Source organism: Lycium barbarum, chromosome 7 (genome assembly GCF_019175385.1).
Source record: "Lycium barbarum isolate Lr01 chromosome 7, ASM1917538v2, whole genome shotgun sequence".
In the NCBI taxonomy this organism is placed as follows: domain Eukaryota; kingdom Viridiplantae; phylum Streptophyta; class Magnoliopsida; order Solanales; family Solanaceae; genus Lycium; species Lycium barbarum.
Genome location: NC_083343.1, coordinates 125,159,880 through 125,179,273, shown reverse-complemented (window position 1 = coordinate 125,179,273; position 19,394 = coordinate 125,159,880). Strand labels below are relative to the sequence as shown.

Here is a 19,394-nt window from a genome sequence, read left to right as displayed (position 1 = left end):
ACCCCACTGCCCATAATGAAGAATTTAATTATGATCTTATATATAATGAATATTATACGTGGCAGCACAGGACTTTCTATATAATTTTGGTTCTTTTAAATGGAAAAGTCGTGCAACTTAGCAACCTTCTTTGGAAATTAAATAGCAACGAAGTGTACTGATATGACACTACAATTTGAGGCAGCAAAGTGTAGTTTTTCTCAAGAAAAATGCGGGTGTTGGGCACCATTTTGATCTCGTTGTTCGTGTTGCCGTGTTATTGGATTCGGACTTTCTTCGTATTAAAGTAAGGTGGAAGAAGATTATTTCTTGAAAGGTGAGAATTCTCCTCTATTAGATATATTTAAATTCGTCCAGGTCATAGTTAAATTATGACATGAGAAATACGAAATTAATTGCGGGAAATCGGATAAATTATTATTGTTATCATATGGACTGTTTGGTGGTCATTATAAATTGTTTGGTGTACTGGAATATCGTGGAATTGGCTGTAGTTGTTGTGGTTGTGGTTGTGGTTGTTGTTATACTATGTATATACGAAAATAAGAAAGTGTATACAAGTATCGGTATGGGAATGTATATTGGGCTGTTTTGGAAGTAATTTAAGAATGGATTTAATTCTAGTTTGATATGAAATTGTTGGTATTGTTTTTGTTGGTATTTTTATTGATGTTTGGCTAAGTTGGAATTTCGAGGATTGTTAAGTTTACAGGGGAAATGCTGCCCAATTTTCTCTAGAATTTACGACGCGTTCTTATAATCGATTAACTAATGTTAATACAAATTCTCCCGTGAAGGTAACGACGTGACATTGGGGGAGGGCAAGTGAACGATAACATAGCTAAATGAAAAAGGTATGTGAGGCTAGTCCTTTCTTTCTAATGGCATGAATCCTATAGCATGAGTTCTTTTCCTCTTCATGAGTTCCTATTTTCCGGAAAGCTAGAAGCCTAAGTCAATAAATGTCTATATAAGATAAGAGATATGATATGATGATGCCATATTGATAATGATGCTATTTATTGCTTACACTCACCTTATGTACTAATTCCTTCAAGGTGAGGCAGAATGTCAATAATTGCTCCATAATGAAATCGGGGGATCACAACCTTACGTCACCCCGATAGAGTATAGTTGATCTTGAGTCTTATGCATGTACTATGATAAGAATATTATGATAAGCATATTATTACAAGTATTTTTTATGAGCATGTCATGATCATATTACACCGCGCCTAGTTGGCCGGGCAGTCACCGCCAAGGCGGACAGCTATACGGATACACCATAACCTTTTGACATGGGCAGACACCACTAGTGGGCGGCATAAGATGGTACCCCGGACGCGGGCTAATTTTATTGATTATCACACCATTCCGATATGGACGGGCAGCTTGCATATTATGCATATATGAGATTATGATGAGTATGAGTAAGACAGCATACATTACTTCTTTTATGATTGTCATTCAGATTCAGATGTTTCATATTGATGTTCACATTATATTATCACTGTCTTTCTTCATTGTTTATGTCTCTCATACTCAGTACAATGTTCGTACTGATGTCCGTTTTCTTTGGACGTTGTGTTCATGCCCACAGGTAGACAGAGAGGTGAGCTTGGTCCAGACCCTTAGTAGCTGTCAGCTGATTGAGAGCACTCCATTGTCCGGAGGTGCTTATGATTCTTCTTTTGGTATATATGCATATTTTGGGCACGACGGAGTCTTGTTCCGTCTATATGTTTAGTATGTCAGTAGAGGCTCGTAGATACGCAGTGTGGGTCAGATGGTCTCACAAGATGTTATTATTATGTATATATTATTTTGATGGCCGAGAGACAATTGTATATAAGTATTTATGTTTCTATATAAAATATGATTTTCCTACAATTCGTGTATAAAATTGGTAAAAGAGCATTAAATGAGTAAGATGAGTATTAGAGTGAGTGGTGCTCGGTGGCTAGCCCCGGGTACCCGTCACGGTCCCTAGCTAGGCCGTGACAAGAACTTTGGACACTTATCATCGGAATATAAGTGCTACCTAATTGAGAATTTTGAACGACTATAAGTACTAATTAATTACTGATTACAGTAAGTGGGATGTGGCCCTGGATGAGTTGCTACATGGGTTGCATTACTCGAGTACAGATGGTAATATGAGATTTTGTACGATATACAAAAAAGTTTTCGTCGCTTCATGATTTTGTTAAGGTTTCGTACGTGGATAATCAAAGTTATAAATTATAAAGAAAAGACATGGATATAGTACAGCATACCAAGTGAATTGAAAAAAAAAAAAAAAGGGATCAGATGAATTTGAGATTGAGAATGGAGACATGAAGCAGAATATAAACAGATATAAGTACACCTTAAGGGGAGAAGTGGGTGAGAGAAATGCAGGTGTAAGATGGAAACAATTGACACTGAAATATATTTGATATAGATGCTTAAATTTCAATTGAAATCCCTTGCTGAAACAAGTCAGTAAGATCTGAAAGCCAATAATAAATGGATAGAAGCTAGGATCGTATTTGAGACAGTGCTGAAAATCATTTGTAAAGGTCTTGAATGATATGACATTAGAAAGTAAAGAAGAGATACGACAGGATAATGGAAACGAGTAACGCAAGAGATATTATAAGGGATAGTAATGCTATACTGGATTAGAGGCTAAGATGTTGGCAATAGAGTTGTTCGCTAATGATATTGTGACTTACAAGTAGCAAAGGAGAAGGGACAGAAAAAAAAATCTCCTATAGTAGGATATGAGAAAATCAAAGGGGTGAATAAAGGAAGGGGAATGAGTCTGACAAGATAAGCTATGAGCGAGTTTCAGTACGGATGAGTTATGTAAAGCATAATGAACCAGGAGAATGAAAGACTATGACTAAGATTGGATATGCTTTATACAAGTGGTATAAGAATAGTTATGCAACCTACGAATATTTGTATGCTAAGAATGAGAACAAGTGAGTACTTGATAAGAAGAGTAAGGATCCAGTAATAACAATGCGGTTGAGATATTTTGGGTACATTAAGGAAATGCGTAAGATGGTTTGAGCCAAATTACCGAGATAGAATTAGTACTGAGGACAAATAGGGCATGACCATAGTTGAGCCCTGATACCAATTGAAAGATACAAGAGAATAATGCAAGGTAAAACATAAAGAATAGTGAAACGACGCTAAGGTATTTCTCGGGCTAATTTAAGCACCATCGCATATTCTTGTAAAGATTGCAACATAATGTGTGATAGAAAAACTAAGAGCAGAATCTGAGTAAAGGGGCTATAGAAGAGTTTGAATTAAAGGTAAAGGAACGACACGTGATAATGTGCCTAAAGTGTTACAAGTTGAGTTAAGGGAAATTATAAAATGGGTTAAGCGAGATGATCAGAACGAGCTGGTTACTTGAAGACGGTGAATTTATATGTCAAATCAAAAAAAGAATTCTTACAGAATTATACCAATTAATAATAGACAGATCATAAAACAACTATGTAAAGTTATTATATGAGGGAACTCCAGCGCTATTTGATAGCTAACTCTAAAGATCGAGATTAAGAGTTATAAAGTAGAGTGACAGTTAAAGTCTTCTAAGGAAGTCGAGAAGTGATACATGATGCTGAAGATTCCAGAATATGGACTGTAACAGTAGAGCAATGTAAGGTTATTGAAGTAAAATAATGTTACATCTTGAAAATTTTTGTTTTATTCGTAGAGTCTGTGAAGGGTCTATAGGTTACCAGAGGCATGAAATACTCCAAAGATTATAAAGTCCAATAAATCCATGAGGGACTTTTGCATGTTATAAAATCTTATGTAAAAGATTAAGAGGTAAAATGAAGTGAACGATACATCTTAAGGGAGTAACTATAGAAGCGGAAAGAGCCTAGTTATGACTAAGTGCACCATGAATACAAGTCAGAATCAATCAGTGACAGTACAACTGAACAGTATGTATGTCACACCCCATTTTCACCCGGAGGTTAAAGTAGAAGTATGACGTATTGGAGAGTCCTGTTTTTCTGTTTATTTGTTTAAGGAGTCGCCACCTAATTATTTAGGGTGAATTAGGACACCTAAAGTTTATTAAAGTTATGCTTAAAGTTAACTCTGTTTAAGGTCTGCGAAACTTAAGATTCTAGATAAGGGTTCAATTAGTTTAAAGGGAAGGTATTAGGCACCCTTTAAGACCCATTAACAATGGTTAACCGACCAGACTTAAAATTAATTAGGCTGAATGTAAATATAGTATTGTAGGAAAAAGGAAAGCAGTTTTGTAAGTATGGCTAAAGTTATACATGGATATGTAAGAATGCTATTTAAAGTAGAATTTGTAAAATAATAATAATAATTTGTATAAAAGAGTATTTTAATGCTGTTTTAAAAATGCGACTTATAAATGTTGTTAAGGTTTTAAGACGAAAGTATAATAGCGTTGTTTGAAACAATACTTGTAGGAAATAGCACTTGCATAAAAAGAGTTTAGTTAAAAATAAACTAAAAGAAAGCGGGACATGTAATGTTTATATGTGGAGGAAATGACTAAAATTTAAAAGAGTTATTTAATAAAGTTTTAAAAGTTGTTCTAGATAAATATGTATTTCAACGTATATTTCTGAGTGTTGAAAAAAAGAACTAAAGTGAGAAAGATTGTTTTATTGAATTAGTTTGCTTTTTATTTCTTGGAATAAGCTAGCATTAGTGTAAGATTTGTGAGGTCTTAAATTTCTAAAATGTTAAGCATAAATTATTATTCCTTTAACCAAAATATGTAGTCATGTTATTTTGAAAATCCATTATTCTAATAGAATATTATAGATACTTAAATGGTTTAGCATAAAAGAAGGAATGAAACCTATGAACTAATTGTTAATTTCTCTTTAAATTAACTACCTTCGTACTAAATCTTTAATGTTACTAAAGTTTATCTAAATTATCAAACACAATGTTAATCATACAATACATGTTAAACGCACACAAAAAAAAGAATAGGAACGATGCAAATGGGCTCCGCCCATAAAAAATATGCTATTGTCCGCTACTGTAGCTGTTCACACCGATTGGGCTTTGGCCCAAATTTTCATTTCCTGATTTGGCTGTAGATTGGCTAACTTGAAGAGGAGAGTCGTGTTGGGATTTTGGCCCAACACCGAATGCGGAAGATGACGAGTCCCTTGGACTCGTACTCGATAGTCATGCATTAAAATGAAGGAAAAGAATTAGTATTCATTCAGACGAATCAACCAAAAACTAGATAACATAACACTGAAAAGCAAACAAACATGCTGGAAATCCAAACTAAGCATTTTTAATGAAAATAAATAAGGAACTCAATGTGCTGAAGGGGAGGCATTATGTTTCTATAATGGGCTGAACAGTTTTAGCACAAGAGATGAACTAAACCAGCTAAAAAAGAAAAAAAACGACAACAACCAGCCGTGACTAGAATGTGATCTGCATAAAAATTAAAAGGGGCAGCAAAACCAAATAACAGAAGAAACGAGTAAAGCAATTTCGATAACTTACGCGTATATCAGGTATATTCTACTGTATATCACAATGTATACATGGTGTCTCCTATTCCTATAATAAAACACCTACCGGTTTCATAGCATATGACGACACCTACTCAACATTTCAGTTTAATTGCCCACAGGAGTCAACAGGCAACAACACACAAATCATTTTATAATGCAAGCATAGGGATTGGATTCTGAGGATTGAATGAGTGACCATGAGGAACAACCAACCAATATGAGGACTGAACTTTTACTCTAAACACATTCAATCATACATAACACACATCTGAAGCATATACTGATTTTGGCACTTGATATCACTAGAGGTTGTAAACTAACCCTTTTGTCCATTAGACAACAGCTTCCAACTACGTGACAGAACACTCGTCATATACTCACAGGCAATCAAATAGCAGATTTAACTAACAACTGAGTTGACATGGACAAACATAAAGGAAAGTGATCACCGATTGTTCTAAGTACGAGCATATATCAGACCATATTTATATTTTGAGCAGTATAAAATCAGACCCACAAGGATCAAGCTACCCAGACAGATTACCAAATTGTGCATTAGACAAAACGCATACAATGCCTCAAGGGATACATATCAGTTCATATATTACTTATGGTGTCAACACACAGAGTTATATGAAATAAACAAACGAGATCAGGTCACGCACAAGAAATTTAAAGCTGGTAGCATAACGGCAATAATGCAGACCCGATGAACACAATCTTTGATTACTATGAATTTCGAACATCCAAATAAACATTACTTAATCAATATACTTGACAAATAACTTAACAAACATCTTCGTCTAAACAAAATTACCACTTAACTGATTACTCTGTTCGAACTTGGTAGAATTAACTCGGTAGACATAATTAACTACCCTAAGCTTAAACTGATACTAAATTTAGCAAAGCATAACTAAAATCCGATAAAAGGGGTAAAAGAGATAGGAAATTTACCTCTTGTGGTCGCAGTGAATGAGGCTTCGATGTCGTCGAATCCACTCTCTCGTTATGAACCGATTCAAAACTCAACTCGAATGAAATGGCTCTGTTTAAAATTCTTTTGTCGACAACGACAAAGGTTAATCGAATCGTCGAAAAACCTAACTTTTTTACACCAATCCCATGACAACGAGTGTTTTATCCCCCATCTGTGTTCGATCAACCTCCTCCCAAACAGAATGGAATTTTGAACAAAACCTAAGACTTAAAGTAATAATAGAAAAAAAAAATCCTCCCCCAGAACTCGAAAGCCAGTAGAGATCGCACAAAATAAGACTAAAAACCCTAGTGGAAAGGTCAATAATCCCCCTTTTTTTATTCGACTTTGACCCATTTATAGGGTTTTGTTTGTGTTATAGTGGAGAGAGGAGCGTGGGAGAGAAGTATGGGTGTCGGGTGAAGTGGGAGGAACGTGAAATGGAGGAGAGAAAAGGGAGTAGAGAGAGAGAGGGGCAGAGATGGGAAGAAAGAAGGAGAAAGGGGATTAGGGTAAAGAAAGGAGAATTGGGCCGGGTCGGGTCGCGGGTAATGGGCTGGTCCGTTTGGGCTGGCCCATTAATTTAAACATGGGCTGAAAATGTGGGTTTAAAATGTGGGTTGGGTATAAAAAATGTGGGTTATTTATTTGGGTAGGGAAATAATATTGTATTTATATTTCGGGTCATGAATTTGGCTGAAAATTGTTGATCCTTCCTCCACTATTTAATTATTTTTGAGCTTCCAATTTAATAACTGGTATAATATATGTTATGAAAAGGCAATAAATAATTAGTATGTAAAAAATATATTTTATCAAATGTTGTCTTGTAATTAATTTAACGAGTCCAAACTCGAAAAATGAAATTGATGACGAACATTTAAAATTTGTGGTAAAGTAATACTTGTAATGTTGAAAATAAAAGTAGCGAAAATAATAGTAGTGAAAATAAAGTATTTAGCTCGTCAATAAATTTAGACGCCCGAGTGAATAGAATTAAATAAGGGAGGGACAAAATTGGGTGTCAACAATGTAGACAAGAGAGAGTAACATTTCAGCAAAAGATTTTGCAATACAACCGTCAACTAACTGCGAAATGAAGAGGAAACTAAAGACAACGACATGGAATTATCACCTCTAGAGGCAAGAGCAAGAAGAAATATTACGGGAATGGTTACTTAGAGAGCTAGAATGCATTATAATAAAGTAAGGGGATTCGACCAATGAAAAAGGCATGTGGAAAGCATCATAATTCAATAAAAGGACATTTGAGAAAGTATTGGGAGCGTAGGACTAGTTTAACATTCGAGGACGAATGTTCTAAAGGGGGGGAGGATGTTATATCCCGTATTTTCGTACGTTGAATTATTCATAAGCTGAGATGGAGTCCACATGTCGAGTTTTATTTAAGACATATGACAAGTTATATGAATAATATATGTGAAGTTAAACACAACCCAAGAAGGACCCTTGAGCCAAATCAAAGTGAAAGCCCTCCAAAACAATATTTTTAAGATACGTTTTCGGGTGATTTGACTTCGGGAGGTCATAACTCTATCAGAATTTGGGAATTTGGGAAAACTCCCAGAATGAAAGTTGTAGATAATTGAAATAGATTTCCAACCATAGGTATTGGGTCTGCATGTGACATCTGGATAAGGAGATATGGACATTTTAAGGCAGAAAGGTCGACCTGACCAGTGAATTCGGCCCAACCCGATTCCAACTCGGGTCAGGCCCATTACCTATGATATTTAATGAAAATTTTCAACTTTCTTCTTCATTTTTCAGACCAAAATTTCCAAAATTTTCAGAGATAGAGAGAGAGATAGGATAGGTAGAGAGAGAAACCAAATTTTGACCACAATCTAAGCCCCAAATCGCGAAGCTCATAAAGAGAAAAGTGTTGTACTCGCGTTGCCTTCAATTTGAGCTAAAAATCAACCAAGAAGGATAGGGTGGAAGTGGTTTATGCATACATAAGGTAAGATTAAGGTCCATTTTTCATTGTTAACAAGTTTATTTAGAGTTTTAACGGATTAGAACGGAGAAAATAGCATTATAAACTCGTTTGTTGTTTTGTTGAGATTTATGGATTAAGGGGTTGTTTTAGGTAGATTAAATGGATGGAATTAGCTGAGTTATGATGTATAATAATTGTTGATATTGTTGTTGATGTTGTTGATAAGTTGTTGTTCTTGAATTTGGGAGAATAAAGTGTATAAAGATATTGTATACAAAGCGTATACCGGGCTGTTTTGTGCCGATATTGGGGCTGATTTATGTAATTTTCGTGGCTGTTTTGTGACAATATTTTGGGCTGTTTTATGTCATTTTTGTAGCTATTTTGTGACTATATTTTGGAGCTGTTTGGTATAATATTTGTGGTTGTTTTGCGATGATATTTTGGGGACTGTTTTATGGTCATTATGGACTGTTTTATGGGCTGGAATATTGGGGGATTGGCTGTAGTTGTTGCTGTTATATTATGGATATACGAAAATAAAGAAGTGTATACAAGCATTGGCATCCGAATGTATATTGGGCTGTTTTGGGAGTAATTTAAGAATGGATTTAATTCTAGTTTGATATGAAATTATTGGTATTGTTGTTGTTGGTATTTTTATTGATGTTTGGCTAAGTTGGGATTTCGAGGATTGTTATGTTTACAGGGAAAATGCTACCCGAATTTTGTTAAATTTCATTCGTACTTGGATTGGTTAGTAAGTGATGTGGATAATCTAACTGTGGCCTATGTTATCTTAATTTTAGACCTGCGTGCTCGAGAAGTAGACGTTGGACATTAGATAGAGTTCAAGGTATGTGAGGCTAGTCCTTTCTTTCTATGGCATGAATCTTATAGCTTGGCTCTCTTTTATCCATGAGTTCCCTTAAATTCCAGAAAATATGAGTCTATGTCCATAATTAACCACATAAGGTAATGAGTAAAGTATAGAAATCCCAAAACTCATGTTGTGATGATCCTATGATGTTAATGATGCTATTTATTGCTTACACTCACCTTATATGCTAATTCCTTCAAGGTGAGGCAGGATGTCAATGGATGTTCCATGATGACGTCGGAAGCCACCGACCTTACGTCACTCTGATATAGTTATGGATTTTGATTGGGCTCTTGTGCGTGCTTTATATATATATATATATATATATATATATGTATGTATTTTCTCACACCGCGCCGCGCTATAGTCGGTCGGGCAGGCACGTAGATGTGCACACCACTATAGTGGGCGTCTTATACCCCGGACGCGGAAGGCCTGGACACAGGCTATGATTATCACACCGCTCCTACATGGACGGGCAGCTTATACATTATCACACCGTACCTATATGGATAGGAAGCTTATATATGTATACATACATGACATGATAATGATTATGAGTAAGTCAACATGCATTATTTCAGTTATATTTGATAGCCAGTACAAATTGCTCTTTCTTGATGCCTCTTTATCTCATTGATGCCTTCATATTTCATTGATATATTGTTACTGTTTATGCCTCTCATACTCAGTACAATATTCGTACCGACGTCCGTTTTCTTCGGACGCTGTGTTCATGCCCACAGGTAGACAAAGAGGTGAGCTTGATCAAGATTCTTAGCAGCTGTCAGCTGATTGAGAGCACTCCATTGTTCGAAGGTGCTTATGTTTATTCTTTTGGTTCCTTTATGTATTTTGCGCACGATGGAGTCTTGTTCTATCTATATGTATAATATGTCAGTAGAGGCTCGTAGACGCGTAGTGTGGTTAGATGGTCTCACAAGATTACTATGTTATATTTGTATATGTTATTTTGATAGCCTAGGGGCACATGTATATAAAATCATTTGTGTTTTTTTTTAAAATGAAAAAAGGTTGTCTTATGTTTATGAGATTATGAATGATAAAGAAGTGTAAAATGGTTATGACGAGTGAGGAAACGAGCGGTGCTCGATGGTTAGTCCCGGGTACCCATCGCGGCCCTAGTCGGGTCGTGACAGTCTAGACTTAAACAACTAACGCCTAATAAATTTCACGTACAAAACTACGAGGTGTAACACTTAATCACACATTGTATAACAAAGAAAAATTTGTTAGTAATGAAAATATATATTCACATAATATTTTTTGTCGTAAATAGTGTACTAAAATATCAAAATATTTGGTCAATATATCTTACACTTATTATTGGCAATCATAAATATTCTATTTTAAAAGATGGTTAATTATTATATTAATTATTATATTGCCAAAAAAAGAAGATAATTGTTATATGGGGTTAATTTTACAAAGAGTGTACTGCTATAGAATTGACTGTTGTTGTTATGGAAGTAAAATATAATAGAAAAAATCTATTCCGAAAAAACTTGGCTATTAATAAAGATACTGTTATATGAGAATGTTGTTATATAGAGGTTTGACGGTATAAATAATGCTACTAATGAAAAGATGTAAAAGTTATGTAACTTGTGTTATAAAACTCTATTAATATTAAAAATCTATTACTATTTTTTAACCCCTTAATTATAAGAGAGTTGCTAAATTGTCACACTAATTTGGTTTAAATTTAGTTACACTTATGTAAAAATCATCATAAACACTATTATATAATTTTAAATTAAGATAAACTTTGAGAAGAGAAATAGAAATGACATTAAATAAACATAAATTATTAAATTTAACTTTTATTAAATTTAATTTAAATAATCATATAAATTTACCTCATTTAGATCATCGTGATCAAAATAGTATGTCAAAAACCTTTTCGTAATTATAAAACCAACCCCTTTTGCTAGTAAGCTTTTGGCCCCAGATTTTTATTACCTGGCATTATTTAATTAACTGAGAAGAGCACGTGTCTGACCACTTTGTTCACCTCAAAATCATCGCCTCGAAATCACCGCCTCTTCTCATTTCTAACTTAAATCGGCTACTTTTAACTTCAATTTGCAAGGTAGATCACTAAAACTGTGTCTTTAATACAAATTCTAGAGCCCAAAGTAAATTGGATTTCTTCTTTGTAATCTTCATTATTAATTGAAAAGAGCTTTCAGACCAAGCATGTAGTGGAATTCCCAAGGCTTTGATCCATCCAATAGGTATTTATGTCAAAAGAAAGAGGTTCTGCGAAATCGGAGAAACCTTTAAATGTGCTGTAATCTGGATCATATCATGACTTGTGTTAGTGTGAAAGGAAAATGGAGTGAATCCAAATTTGGCCGTTAGTTGTGTTGTAGATTCATCCTCACGAGAGATCTCGAAATCTATAGGTAGATTTTTTTTTATGAAGCTGGAATTGACTTTCATGCTCAGCTTTATTAAATTTCCGTTTTTCTTATCAAGTAGCTCAGCTTTCAGTGCTTCTTTTACAAGTGTAGGAGCCTCCAAGCAAGGTGTTACATCGATTAAAACCAGAAACAACTTTACCACAGTAGCATGGCTGTAAATAAATTGTGTGAGAGTTTTTGCCTTGTCCAAAACTTCTTGTTATCAGGTCTATCTTCGTGAATTTCTGTAACATAAGTTCCATGCAATGAGAAGCATCGACTGTCCAAAAAACTGTCTTGCGTTTTTCCATTTGTTTCTTGCTTGCTTCCATCATGCATGCAGAGGTCGAGTACGCAACTATTTGCGCCACATATGTCATCTATGTCTTCCCAGAATCTTGCATAACGGGATGTCTTATGTTTGAATCTTTTTGATGGTCTCTTTAGCTTGATCTAATGTATCATATATAAAACCAACTTGTGGCTTATTACCACCATTTAGCAATTTTATAACTTCCACCAGGGGAATCTTTGCTTTCACAGCCTTCAAAGCCCTGGTCCAAAAGGATTGATCTTCAACTGTTTCCGACATTCTTTTACCCTCACTCGTAGAAGCTAAGATTAAGGTACTCCAATTAGAAGTCTGAAACATTGTAACTATGTGTTCTTTCTGTGATACAATGTTCTCCAGAGTCAAAAAAGACAAATTGACTTTATCTTTGAAGGCTTTACTAGCTCATCCGGACAAGCATCTCTAAGAAGCTTTAGGAATGGCTGTAAATGAATTGTGTTAGTGTTTTTGCCTTCTCCAAATTTCTTGAATCGGTTCTATCTTTGTGAATTTCTGTAACATAAGTTCCATGCATTGAGAAGCATCTACTGTCCAAAAAACTGTCTTGCGTTTTTTCCATTAGTTTCTTGCCTGCTTCCATCATGCATGCAAATGTCGAGTATGCAACTATTTGCACCACATTTTCAACTCCGGCTATCTCAACAACTTCCTCAAATAATAATAGCATTGCATCAACATTGCCATTGAAAGATGAAATATCTGATGATCGAAGATAAATAGTGCCCCTCGAGCAGTACACTAAGATATTAATCAGATTTCAACCTTATGAATCTACCCATCCATCTAGCAAGACGCTGCAACCTGTGTTTGCCCATGAATTTTTCATTGCCGTTACATATTGTTGCATCTCCTTTACTGCGTCCTGGAGGATCCACCCTTTCAATTCCTGACTAAGAAATTTTATCGGCTCCCCAGGACGACTAAGGGTGGCTTTTATCATCCTTTGGAAGCTAGGTGATCTAATAGCACCAAAGTCATTTCCCGCTTCATAAAAAAATCTCCCTATAGATTTTGATTCCTCGTGAGGATGAATCGACAACACAACGAACAACCGCTTTTGAATTCACTCCATTTTGCTTTTTATTTCCATTTCATTCACCATCACTTTCTCTAGGGCACCAGTACCACTTCAAAGGAAGATTTGGGTGGTGAAGTTGCCCAACTTCCTTTATTAAATTTCCTTTTTTCTTATCAAGTAGCTCAGTGCTTCTTTTACAAGTGTAGGAGCCTCCAAGCAAGTAGTTACATCTCCACGAACGTCACCCAAGTGGTATTTCAGCCGATTAAAACCAGAAACAACTTTACCACAATAGTTGCACTTGACTTTTGACTTCGTCTGATCAACCACCACACCATGTTGACGAACATCTATTTTATCTCGAGTCATTTCCCACGGTTATATTGAGTATCTTCAACTGCAAAACTCCGATCTATGAGTTATTAAGCATCCTCGAGGATCCACCCTTCCAATTCCTGAATGCTAGGGAATTGTATCGTCTCCCCAGGACGACTTACCATCCTTTGGAAGCTAGGTGATTTGATAGCATCAAAGTCAATTCCTGTATCATAAAAAAATCTCCCATAGATTTCAAAATCTCTTTTGAAGACGAATCTACAACACAACTAATTTACTTTTGAATTCACTCCATTATGCTTTTATTTCCATTTGGTGAAAGGTACCCCTTTTTCTTCATCTTTATTATTTTATTTTACAGTTAATCTATACCAAGTTGTAATCTTTTAGCTTTTGTGTGATTATTTGCATGCATTTGCTTGTGATTTTTTCCTGTTTCTTCTTCATTCTGTTGACTAAGTTCGTGACGTACTATGCCTGTGCTTCCTATTTCTGCAACCATTTCAAGAGAGTATAGAATATTCAGAAAGATTGGAGTCTTTTTTATAGTAAAGTTTTTTTTAAAACATAAAAAGAGAAGGGGCGTATTTAATTAGTTTTATGATTTCTTTTAGGGTTTGTATATTTTCACGAGAAGATAGGTTACGGAAACTCTTTTTTTTCGAGACTTTCTAAAATTATTGAATGTCAAAACCTTTTGTTTCCTTTTTTCCTGTTTCCGTTGTTCCTACCCCCCTCCCCCATCATAAAAAATGGGTTCTTAGCTCCCGTTTGGTCATAGATTTTGAAGTTGAAACTTGTGTTTTGAAGTAGTAATTTTTTGAAACTTGAAGTTGTGTTTAAACATACATTTTATTTGAAAAAATTTAAAGTTTTGTGAGTGGAAGTGAAATTTATCTAAAAACTGGTTTGAGCTAATTTTTGAAACTTGAAAATATTTTGAAGATAAATTTTCAAAATCTATGCAAATGCTAGCTTAGTTGCGGTAAGCATAAGAACAAGACAGGTGTGTATTTGGTCTGAAAGTGAATGTCCAAAGTAACAGGATATATCCCCACCCCACCCACCCACCCCCCAAAAGGCCCTTTTCCCCTTTTTGGCATTATATTTTATATTGTTGGACAAATGAATGAAAATAATATTATTTTCTCCTTGAATTGGATGATCTCTCAGTAGCATTTGAATCCGGAAACGTCTCATTATAAACAATGTGATAGAAATATATTAAAACTTTGTGTTATAAAAAAAAATGATACTTAAACTTTGTGTTATGTTGAACTAGGAAGCAATTGTCAAATAAATAAATAATACTCATTATACGCACCAATGGATATGGTCTGGTGGTCAATGAAGATGATGAAAACCATGAAAGATCAGGGTTCAAATCGTAAATTATTTTTATTTATCTATTATTATTATTATTATAATAATAATAATAATTATTATTATTATTACTACTACTATTGTTATTATTGTTGTTTTTGTTTTTGTTTTTGTTGTTGTAGTAGTATTATTATCTCCTACATCTTTTATTTTTTTCCAGTGCTACAAAGATTGTCATACAAACCTGATTGCAACCTCTCCTTGCTGAGAAACCAAGGTAGCAAGTTGATTAAAATGCTGCCAAGCTCAGTAGACTCAAACATTTTGAAGAGCTTCTACTCTACTCTGCACTCTGCAGGTAGCTTTCTTGCAATGGTGCTAATATATAAATTATTTTGTACATTAGAAGAATAGCTTCTCGTGTCTTATTTCTTTTTAGTGCGCCCATGAGATTCTTATTTGTATAGATGGTTGGGTGTATTTTTTAGAAATCATATTTTGCTGCATATTTTTACTTTTTCGTATACTGCTCGGCTTCTCGCATACAAGAGTTCTTCCAAACATTAATAACGCTCTTTCCGTTTTGGTAAAGTAACGCTAGTCTAGATTAATACTAATTACATATCTATCTTAGGTGTTTTCTTTTTCTCTTTCTGTTTTGTCGTTTTTGTTTTTAAACCTTGCTTGCTGCCTCTGCTGCTATTGAGGATCCCACCTATCAGAAATTGCCAATCGATTTTTCAGTCAATTATGGAAACAATGTTGTATTCTATATGAGAGTGGAGTAACACATGGCCGTAGAGAGAAGAAGCAACATCGTGGTACTACTATAATATGGACTTGCATCACTACCTTGACTTGATTTCTCCACACCCCTTTTTCACAGTCCTCTTCATTGCTTATACTTATTGGCTTTCCTTCTTTGATGAAGTAGAAATCAGCAAAAATGACACTACTTCTGCAGTTTTGATGTTGATAACAAGTACCCATTTTCTTTATCTTTTCTTATTTTAGTGGTTAATCTTTGCCAAGTGGTAATCTTTTTACCTTTTGTGTGATTTATTTGTATTCATTTGCTTGTGACTTTTCCCTGTTTGTGCTTCATTGTGTTGACTTTAGTTCATGAACTACTGTTCCCGTGCTCCTTTTGCTTCCGTTCCATGATAGTATAGAATACTCAGAAAGAAATGACATCTTTTTTAAAGAAAAAGGAGAAAATGAGATCTTTTGCCCTCTAACAATTTGAATAGAAGAAACTGGCTTTTTCAGATCTTTTATGTGTTTTTTTTTTTTTTTGGTAAAAAATGAAGATCTCTTATGTATACAAATTGAATATCTATTGTGTGTTTTTTTCAAATCTCTCATGTGTCAAAAATGAATATCTCTTATGTGTTTTTTTTCGGATTTCTTATGTGTGAAAAACGAATATCTCTTGTAAAAAGGTCACAAAATTAAAAAAGTTTGTAAAGGGCTATAAAACCATTGTTTTTATCATTTCTTTTACAGTTTGTACATTTTCACGAGGAGAGTACTTTACACAAACTTCTTTTTATTTTTCAGAATTTCTAAGATTATTGAATCCCAGTAACTTTTTTCTTTTTCCCGTTTCTGTTATTCCTACCCTTTTTATTTCTTTAAATGTCATATATGAAAATTGTTATAGAAATATATTGTGTTACTTATCCAGTGATAATAAAACTGTGTTATGTTGACCATGGAAGAAATTGATATTGGTAAGCAAGGGGTGGTCAAATAAAGAGGGCCAAATCAAGATGGAAAGTATCGTAGTGTTTTTTTATCTCTACTATGATTTGAACCCTGGTCTTCCATGATTTTCCGCCACTTCATTGACCGCCAGAACACACGTGCGTATAAGGCATATTTGTTCCAATTTTAGATATAGCTCACATCAAGTATGTTAAGATCGTGCATACTTACCACTTGTTTGTTTATGTATTGACCGTGTGGGAATTTACAGCTAGAAGTGTTAAAAAAGCCATTTGACTCATAATTCAGTCCGCTAATCTAATTAACGGTGTTTTTGGCACGAAGGAAAATGTTATCCACAGGTTATATTATCTCGGAAAATAAGTGGATTTCTTATTTATTTTCTGATGTTTGGTAAACAAGTAATAAATATTTTTACAAAAGCATTTGTGTATAATCTAACAAACACTTTTTCGGGTTGGCATGTATTAGACAATTAGTGTGGAATACCACTTATGAAACTTGTTTTCCTACGTACACTAGGGAAGTCATTTTCCTCATTTTTAAAGAACCTGTTTTTCTAGAGAAAATATTTTTCAAAAATTTTGACCAACCAAACATGAGAAAATCGGAAACATTTTCCTCCGTACCAAACACACCCTAAGTCTCCTCAATATTGTCCTTGTTTTAATCTGTTCTATGCCTTTGGTGTCAATATGTAAAATGCCACTAGACATCATTTTTTGGGATTTTCTGAAACATTTTGTCACATTAGCCTTCTTCTTGCAGAGGAAGGTAAATACCACACTGAAAATGTAGTGCTGCCTCAAAATTTCATCTTTTGTGTATTTAACGATGTAGAACATTCACGAAAACTTTTAATTTAGATAAAAATTTGACAAATTGTTTAAGATCAAAATCTTCCATTGGTATTATTAATATCGTGCCATGTAGTTCCTTTTGTTGTAATTTTTAATGATGTCATGCTTCAGGTTAAATTGGCACTTGCATCTTTCATTAGACTCATGATTGAATATTTGTTCTCTTCAGTTTCTCAAATTTTTAAACAATTCTTAACAACTCATAGATTGTAGTTTTGCAGTTGAAGATACTCAATATAACCGTGGGAAATGACTCGAGATATAATAGATGTTCGTCAACATGGTGTGGTAGTTGATCAGACGAAGCCAAAAGTCAAGTGCAACTATTGTGGTAAAGTTGTTTCTGGTTTTAATCGGCTGAAATACCACTTAGGTTTCGTGGAGATGTAACTCCTTGCTTGGAGGCTCTACACTTGTAAAACAAGCACCGGAAGCTGAGCTACTTGATAATAAAAAAGGAAATTTAATAAAGGAAGTTGGGCAACTTCACCAGCCAAATCTTCATTTGAAGCGGAACTGGTGCCCCCGAGAAAGTGATGGTGAAACAAATGGAAATAAAAAGAAAAATCGAGTGAATTCAAAAGCGGCTGTTAGTTGTGTTGTAGATTCATCCTCACGAGTCACGAGGGATTTCGAAATCTATAGGGAGATTTTTTTTATGAAGCGGGAATTGAGCTTGATGCTATCAGATCACCTAGCTTCCAAAGGATGATAAAAGCCACCCTTAGTCATCCTGGGGAGACGATAAAATTTCCTAGTTGTCAGGAATTGAAAGGGTGGATCCTCCCAGATGCAGTAAAAGAGATGCAACAATATGTAACAGAGATGAAAAATTCACGGGCAAACACCAGTTGCAGCGTCTTGCTAGATGGATGGGTAGATTCAAAAGGTCGAAATCTGATTAATATCTCAGTGTACTGCCCGAGGGGCACTGTTTATCTTCGATCATCAGATATTTCATCTTTTAATGGCAATGTTGATCCGATGCTATTATTCTTTGAGGAAGTTGTTGAGGAAGTTGAAGTTGAAAATGTGGTGCAAATAGTTGCGTACTCGACATCTGCATGCATGATGGAAGGAGGCAAGAAACTAATGGAAAAACGCAAGACAGTTTTTTGGACAGTAGATGCTTCTCAATGCATGGAACTCATGTTACAGAAATTCACAAAGATAGAACCGATACAAGAAATTTTTGAGAAGGCAAAAATACACTCATAATTTATTACAGCCAAGCTACTTTCCTAAAGCTTCTTAGAGATGCTTGTCCGGATGAGCTAGTAAAGCCTTCAAAGATAACGTCAATTGTGCCCTCTTTGACTCTGGAGAACATTCTATCACGGCAAGAACACTTAGTTACGATGTTTCAGTCTTCTAATTGGCGTATCTCAATCTTGGCTTCTACGAGTGAGGGTAAAAGAATGTCGGAAACAGTTGAAGATCAGTCCTGTTGGACCAGGGCTTTGAAGGCTGTGAAAGTAACGATTCCCCTGGTGGAAGTTATAAAATTGCTAAATGGTAATAATAAGCCACAAGTTGGTTTTATATATGGTACATTAGATCAATAAAGAGACCATTAAAAAGGAATTCAAACACAAGACATCCCGTTATACAAGATTATGCTAGATTATGGGACGAATCTCTCCCTAGTCATCTCCATGCTGCGGGTTACTTTTTGAATCCAACCCTTTCTTATTCAAGCGATGTCCACACTGATGTGGAAGGTTCGTGTGGTCTTTGTTTTTGTCTTGTTCGCATGGCAGAAGATCGTCATAAACAGGATTTGATCACGTTGCAAATTGATGAGTACCACTCGGGAAAGGGCACGTTTCATGATGGAAGTTTCAAAGATAAACTATCATATATTTCCCCAGGTGGTATGTGTCACGACCCAACCCCGTGGGCCGTGACTAGTGCTCGAATTGGGCACCCGAACACAATCATAAATCCGAGTGGCAAACAGATGGCTTATACCGACACAAATATCAA

General features: G+C 35.0%; 1 protein-coding gene across 1 annotated transcript; it reads left to right on the top strand.

Moving 5' to 3' along the window:
- Positions 1–18,116: 18,116 nt before the first annotated feature.
- On the top strand, positions 18,117–18,973 carry LOC132601896 (uncharacterized). Its single transcript, XM_060314948.1, has 2 exons — positions 18,117–18,559; positions 18,637–18,973. Exons 1-2 carry the CDS (start codon positions 18,117–18,119, stop codon positions 18,971–18,973), a joined length of 780 nt encoding a protein of 259 aa, XP_060170931.1.
- The last annotated feature ends 421 nt before the right edge of the window (positions 18,974–19,394 follow it).